The sequence below is a fragment of the Nannospalax galili genome, unplaced genomic scaffold, assembly GCF_000622305.1.
Source record: "Nannospalax galili isolate Female #2095 unplaced genomic scaffold, S.galili_v1.0 scaffold1127, whole genome shotgun sequence".
In the NCBI taxonomy this organism is placed as follows: Eukaryota; Metazoa; Chordata; class Mammalia; order Rodentia; family Spalacidae; genus Nannospalax; species Nannospalax galili.
The window spans coordinates 702,362-709,912 of NW_008355784.1; the positions used below are offsets into that span (position 1 = coordinate 702,362).

The 7,551-nt window shown below is 40.6% G+C and overlaps 1 protein-coding gene and 1 pseudogene across 2 annotated transcripts in view; one reads left to right on the top strand and one right to left on the bottom strand.

The window, feature by feature from the left end:
• The first annotated feature begins 926 nt into the window (after nucleotides 1-926).
• Nucleotides 927-7,551, top strand: part of Shcbp1 (SHC binding and spindle associated 1) — a 34,812-nt gene continuing 28,187 nt past the window's right edge. For both annotated transcript variants that reach the window (XM_008853346.2, XM_029556231.1), the window contains exon 1: nucleotides 927-1,077. In XM_008853346.2, the coding sequence (XP_008851568.1) occupies nucleotides 975-1,077 (103 nt within the window). In that variant the 5' untranslated portion in view covers nucleotides 927-974. The remainder of the gene's footprint in view (nucleotides 1,078-7,551) is intronic.
• LOC115067715 lies at nucleotides 2,883-7,341 on the bottom strand (annotated as a pseudogene).

Consider the following 7,551-nt stretch of genomic DNA (forward strand, 5'->3'; position numbering starts at 1 on the left):
AGAATAGTCTGGTCTTAAACTCACAGAGATCTGCCTGTCTTTGTCTATCCAGTGCTGGGATTAAAAGTAGGGCCCACCACAGTCAGCCCAAATATAATTTAAGAGTCCTTAAAAATACTCAGGGTGCTGTGGATAAAGAGACACTGTTATTGATAATGGCAGTAATGGAACCACCTAGGCCAACATCCGAATACAGTTTGATCTTGTAGTCAGCTTCTGAGAGGTGAAGCTGCTTTCCCATTATAATACCACTAGTAATGGATAAAACTTTAAAAAATGTTTCATTATTTTATTTTATGTGTATGAATGTATTGCCTGCATGTATGTATGTGAGTGCATCCGTGTTGTGCAGTGCCGTGGAGGTCGGAAGAGGGCGTCGCATTGCCGTGGAATTGGAGTTAAGGAAGGTTTCATAGCTGCCATGTGGGTGCTGGGAATCGAACTTGGGTCCTCTGCAAGACCAGTCAGTGCTCTTAACAGCTGAGCCATCAAAACTTTCTTTTTCTTCTTTCCTTTCTTCTTTCTTTCTTTCTTTCTTTCTTTCTTTCTTTCTTTCTTTCGTTTTCTTTCTTTCTTTCTTTCTTTCTTTCTTTCTTTCTTTCTCTCTCTCTCTCTCTCTTTCTCTTTCTCTCTTTCTTTCTTCTATTATTTATTTATTTATTTACTTATCTCTCTATAGCCCTAGCAGGCCTGGAATTCAACATGTAGAGAGCAGCCCAACTAAATTCCAAGCATGGCTTTTTAGTTTTTGGAAACCATCCCATATATCACAATTCAACTTTCTTCTTGGAGCTGGTAAGCCAAAGACTAGAGCTATGAAGGAGAACACGGGTCCGCCCCTCCGGTAGGCGGCGCTGAAGCGACAACAGGCGACTCCTGCTGGAGTCAGGAGCAAGCCCCTCAGTCCGACTAGCGGTCACCGGCGTTTTCGTCATCCGGTTCCTGTTTGTGGCAGCGGCCCGCGGAAATTTGAAATGGCTGACGGGTTGTTGACGGGTGTCGTTCTGGAGCCTCCCGCCGTGGTTCCACAGCACTTTGACCAGGCGGTTGCAGAGAAACCGGCGGCCCTGAAGAAAGGTGAGCGCAGCTGTGCCAGGAGGGCCGTTTTCGCGGCGGCCTGGGGCCTAGGAGGGGACAACCGCCGCGGGGCCGGATACCAACGGCCGCCTGGCCCTGGCGCAGGCAGCCCACTGCGGGGTACTGGGCGGGGTGGCCTGAGTGGCAGCGAGTGCTGAGTGGAGCCCTAGACCCATTCTTGGGATTTGAGAGTGGGCCGGAGGCATAGCTGGCTACTCTGGTTCTCCACCCTTTTTGGCTTTAGCTTCGGGAGATTGGATCCAGCCGGAAATTCCCGATCTAGAAGGGCCACGGGCCGTTTTGTGCTCAGTTTTACGTTGAGCGACCATTTATCATGACCCACACTTCCCCTTCCCCTTTTAGAAAAAGGTGTTTGAACTCTCATCGTAGCTACCTGTCCTGAACACAGGAAATGGGACATGCCCAAGTCAGCAGAACTGAATTGAAATAGAATCTAGAAATAGAAAGAACCCAGGTCGCCTAACTCCCAAGTCTTTGCACCTGGGCTTAGAGAGTCTATTTGCATTTTAATTTTTATTTGCCATCCTAGGGCCTTGAGTCTGTTAGGCAAGCACTCTTGTCACTGAGCCACTGAGTATCTCCAGTACTAGGTGGTTCATTTTTTAGGCTGGTTTATGTTATTTAGCATTTTCAGTTATAATGTGTAGTGGAATGAGTTCTGTTAAAGTGAGAAAACATAGGTGTGACTTTACTACTCTACATTCTGAACAGCCAAAGGTTGCTTAGGTTCACTTTACTCCTTTGGAAAACAGTCACTGATTCAGTTTCTTGATAAAATGCAATACTGTGAAAAGAGTCAGTCTTAAAGTGGCTGTAAAGAAAGGCCTCTATTGTATATTATCACTTGCAGAATTTTAAAAAGCAGAATTTACAAGCCAGCATGATGGTGCACACATGCCTGTGATCCCAGCACCCGAGAGACAGAAAGCAAAAGGAAGATAAAATCAAGGTCATCCTTGGCTACCTAGCAAACTGGACGCCAGCTTAGGCTGCATGAGGCTTGTTTCAATAAAACCAAAACAAACTTATAGAAACAGATTTGACATGGTGGTTTCCCAGACAGTAGGTGAACTAGGAAGATGTTTGTCAGATGAGACCTGATGAAAAATATTGTTAGAAATAAAATCTGAGGTCAATACTGCGCAAAGAACACATGGATAAAGTAAAAGTAACTCTGTAAGGCAGATTCTACTGTTGCAAAAGGGTGTTGTATGTGGTCAGTCAGATTCAAGAAGCACACAGTTGACCTGTAAGCTTTGTGGGCTTTTACCCCTAACATAAAAGACAAGAGAACTCTTGTCTTTTTCCCATTGAGTATACCTCACAGTCTTTCCTTGTTGGCTAGTTTAAAAGAATCTGTAGGGAGAAGAGCTCCAGGCCATCAGGCTCGAAATGTATCAGGGCCTTTCCTTAAAAGTCTTACTGGGTATGGTGGGATTAAAAGATTAGAAGTCATCAACCAAGTCCAAGTTTTACAGAGTTTGATAGGAAAGAATAATGTACACTCTGATGATGACAGAGTAGATCATGAATTCTCACCATAAAGTTATGTAAGGTTTAGGGATTATTTTATTTTTCTACTTTATTCTTGGAAAAAAAATTCATTAAAAATTATTCCACCAAGGAGTGCTAATTCTTTGTTGATATTCAAATTTAAACTGTTCTTTCTTCTTTGTCTCATAGGTGAAAAACATGAAAAATGGTTTCTGTAGCAGTTTCTTTGATAGTTTCTCAAGCACTTCTGGTTGGTTGGGTTCAAAATACTACTGGTTAAGTTCAAAATACTACTTTGTTTTTAAAGCATGCAATTTATGTGTGTCTTCACTGATGATGGGAACATTTTCATTTTGTTCTTGGGCTGTCAGGTTACCTTAACAGTCAATGCACACAGGTTCATAGGTAGGAAAATAATACTCCATTTGATCTCATGTCTTTCAGGAAACAGTGTTTAGCTTTTTTCTATGCGAGTTTTTAAATCTGCTTTTGGATTTTAACTACATGGTAGCCATAATATCTGCATTGGGGAACTTGCCTTTGAATGAAATTGACCAGTTTCACTTGCTATAGAAATTTAATCCCAAATTCTAACTCTTTTTGAGGAGGTTTAATTCATCTGTGTACTTCTCAATTACTTTCATTTGCTTTTCACAAAATAGCAAAGAGAGGGTGTTCTCCCCACTTAGACCAATTATCTTACCAACTGTCTAGCAAGTCCTGATAATCTTCCAACCAAACTTCTTCTCATGACTTTCTAAATTCCAAATAACTGATGACTGGAAAGTGGTCAGATTCTCTGGGTTTTGGATTGATTCAGTGATGCTGTGGTTTTTTTCTCATGTAGTCTTAAATTTTAAAAAAATTATTTTTTATGTGTGTGAATGTTTTGCCTGTTTTTATGTAAGTGCACCTGTGCATGCAATGCCTGTAGAGGTCAGAAGAGGGTGTCGGATACCCTGGAACTGGAGTTAAGCACTGTTGTTAGCTACAATATGGGTGTTGGGAACTGAACTTGGGTCCTCTGCAAGAGCAGCTAGTGCTCTTAACCACAGAACCATCTATCTCCCTAGCCCCTTCTCATGTTATCTTTAAGTGTTTTTGTCCCTGAAGGTGTTTTCGTAGTACAAGCACTGTATATTACCAAGTTTCATCTGTAATGTATGAAAGAATTCACTGCTGTTTACATTGTTTCGAAAATAAATGTTGAAAGCATATTCTGTGGTTCTAGGTTTTGAAAGGATGTTTGCAAAAAATCCCTTACTACAAAACATACAAATGCCATGAAAGTTGGTATCAAATTAGTCCAGAATTTCTTTCAGCCTGTTTCTAAAGCTCTCTTCTAAGAGTTCCACCTGCTGGTAAAACATCACATAACAAAAAACAGTCTTGTTTTTCAAATGGAGCTGTGGAATTCTTAACACTTTGCAAAAACCTGTGATGGGTTATTTGATGAACCTTTTCTTTCAATATAAAATGTACCTTTGGGAATCTGCAAGGAGCTTAGCATTAGCTGTGCAGCCTTATGGTCAATCATGTGTTTCACAACTTCTTATTCAGCTGTGTGAAAATGTTCTTCCCAGAAAATATAAGGCATACACGGAGAACCTTCTAAAGTGGTGGTTCCTGGCAGAGAAAGAAGCTCCAGGACTGGGGTTGTAGTTTGTTAGCAGAGTGGTTACCTAGCTTGCATGGAACCCTGGGTTCAGTCCCCAGGACCAAATAAAACTGGGCATGCTGTTACATACTTGTAGTCTCAGCAACCTGGAAGGTGCAAGCAGGGGGATTAGAAGCTTAAAGTCTTCCTAAGTTTCACAGTGAGTTTGAGCCCAGCACACTTCAGGAGACCTAGTTTTTTTTTGTTTTTGTTTTTGTTTGTTTGTTTTTTTAGGATTGTAACAGTCTCAGGTTTTATTTATTTACATACTTTGGTTTCATTTATTCACTTGTTATGCATGTGTTCATTCAGTTACATATTTCTATTTTTCCTTAAATTTATTTAGCAGATACATAAAACATAGCAATTATACATACTTATAGCATGCAGTATTTTAATACATGTATTTATTGTATAATGTTTAAATTAGGATAAATTGTTTCCTTAGACATTTATTTCTTTGTGGTAACAATTTCAAGTTCCTTTCCTCTAGCTTCTTGAGATGTACAGTACATTGTCATTATCTGTAGTCACTCTATTCTGCAATAGCACACCATATCTTGCACCTGTCTAGTACCCATTGATCAACCTCTCTCCCCATAAGTGTTCCCTCTCCTCCCCAGGCTCTGCTAACCAGCATTGTACTCTAAAATTCTATGAGAGCAAGTTTTAAAAAATAATTTATTATTTTTATTTTATGTATATGACTAATGCCTGCATATGTGTAAGTGCACCTGTGTTGTGCATTGTCCATGGAGGTCAGAGGAAAGTGTTGGACTCTCCTGGATCTGTAGTTATGGATGGTTGTTACCCACCATGTAGGTATTGGGAACTGAACCCATATCCTCTACAAGAGCAGCCAGTGCTCTTAACCAGTGAGCCATCACTGCAGCCTGAGAGCTAATTTTTTTTTATATAACCCAAATGTGAGATCATGTGGTACTTGCCTTTCTATATGTGACTTGTTTCACTTACATAGTAATCTCTAGTTACATCCATATTGTTGCAAGTGATAGGATTTCATATTTCTTTTTTTTTAACTTTAATACCCCACACACACCAAAAAAAAAAAAAAAAAAAAAAAAGGTGGCTTTAGAATAGGTTCTAACCTGTCTTCATAAGAAATGCCTAATTCTACTGGGATTCCCCCATTGTGCTCCTCCAGTCTGGCCCCGAGTCTCGTGATAACAATTTTAATTTGTCGTATGTACCTTAGCAAAGTTGGAAAAGCAAAACAAAAAGTAACTGTAAAAAATAAGTACTGAAGTAAGCTATTTCTTTAGCTAGTATATGTATTACATAATGGGTACTGTTGTAAATAATTAAGAACTAATCCTTAGGAAAGTAGGCATACCATTCTGTCTTTCCTTTATGGGAAAGGAAACCAAGGCATAGTGATGCTTTCTAAGGCTTATGTACATCATAATTTGCAAGCAAGAAAGTCGAGTATTCTTCGGTTAGAATTCAGAGAAATGGAAAGAAGAAAAAGGAAGGAGCAAATGAAGGAAGTCAGGGAAGAAAGACAGCTGCTCATAGGAGTACAACAGTTTGTATTAGTTAATTTTCTGTTGCTGTGATAAAGTACCAAGACCAAAAGCAACTTATAGAAGAAAGAAGAGTTTATTTGGGCCTATGGTTCTAGGGGAGAGTCCACAGTGGTAGGGGCAGGGGCGGGGCATGACAGCAGGCCATGAGCAGGATCAGAAGCCAAGAGATAACATTTCTATCCACTAATAGGAAGCAGAGAGCGAACAAGCTGTGTGAGTGAAGTTGTGAACTCTGAAGGCCTGCTCCCCCAGTGACCTGCTTCCTTCAGCAGTGCTGCACCTGCTAAACCTCCCCAAACTGTCATCAACTGGGGACCAAGTGTTCAGATACCTGAGCCTAAGGGGGACAGTTCTCATTCAAACTACCACAGTTTCCTATACCTTTCCTGAAGCCACCGTTAGGAAGTATGCTGCCAGCTATAAGCCAGTACACAAATCATGGCTTATGAAACCTAATTACATACAGCTTACACCTAAGGTGGTTTGCATTTTCTCCTTTGCCTTAGATACAGTCATTTGTTGCGGGTTCTCCTGAGGCCAGCTGTGAAGACCCTGACCTGGATTGGGTCCCCTGCCGATTAGGGGGGGCAAGAGGTGCAGAGTCACGACACACAGACCCTGGGAATCAGGTAGAAGCAAGCACTAGGCGAGGTGTTGCAGGCTCGTTTAATGCAGGAGGGGGCAGGCCTTATATTCCCCTTTTCTCCACCCCTAAGTCCCTTTAGTCAGCATATCATTTTCTGATTGGTCCACGCCACGCAGTCTGTCAGCAGTCACTAGGCTCGCGAGCAGGGTACAGAGACATGGGCTCCTTTTGGTGGGCTATTTGGGGACCAAGAAGTGAAGTGAATTCTTGCTGAATCTCAGGGCTCTGGGTCTGTGCCGTCTTTGGAGGCCTCCTGCTACAGTCACTGAAATTATAAACCTACTTAGTGTTCTTAGTGAAGTAAGCCTTTTTTGAGGGGCCACTGACAGAAGCCATTTTCATACTGAGGAAAATAAAGAGAAGCTTCACTGCTCTTTTACAAAGTATGTAGGAATGCAGTTTCCCTACTTAAATATATTTTGGTGGAATTCTTTTGGAGGAAAAAATAAGTATGAGGTGGTACTTGACCTGTGCTTGCTAATTATACTAAAAATCATTAGGGTTGGCGAGATGACATAGTGATTAAGAAAGTATATTGCTTTTGCAGAGGATTTCATTGGTTTATTGAACTTTACTCTTAAAACACAAAATTTAGACAAAATTATTTTAAAAATTTAAGGTGGTAATCATAATGTATTGACTCTGTGTTACTGCATTGGTTGTATGCTTCATAGAGTCAGCCATGGGTATTACTACACACATACACACACACACACACACACACACACACACACACACACCAGTTCATTACTTTGGATGTTATTCCCACTCTGATTCCTTAAAGATACTCTGACTCTTGCCTCTCTCGTATTAGCAATCATGTGAGCCTGTGTCGTTTTGCCTTCTCCAAATAAATGTTTCTCCTCATACTGAGAAAATGTGTAGTTGATCAGCTCCATGCCATTTCTCTTTTTCTTATATGCCTCTTCTTTTCATCCTTTACTCTTTGCATTAACTGAAGAAATGTGTATCTCTCTGTGTGTATGTGTGTATACAGTGTTTTATTTTCCTCTGAGTGATTGTCTTCCACAATCCTCACAGAGAAACAACAAAAACATGTGAAATATTTTAAGTGTTTATTTTTAAAATATAATTTAGATTTTGAGATA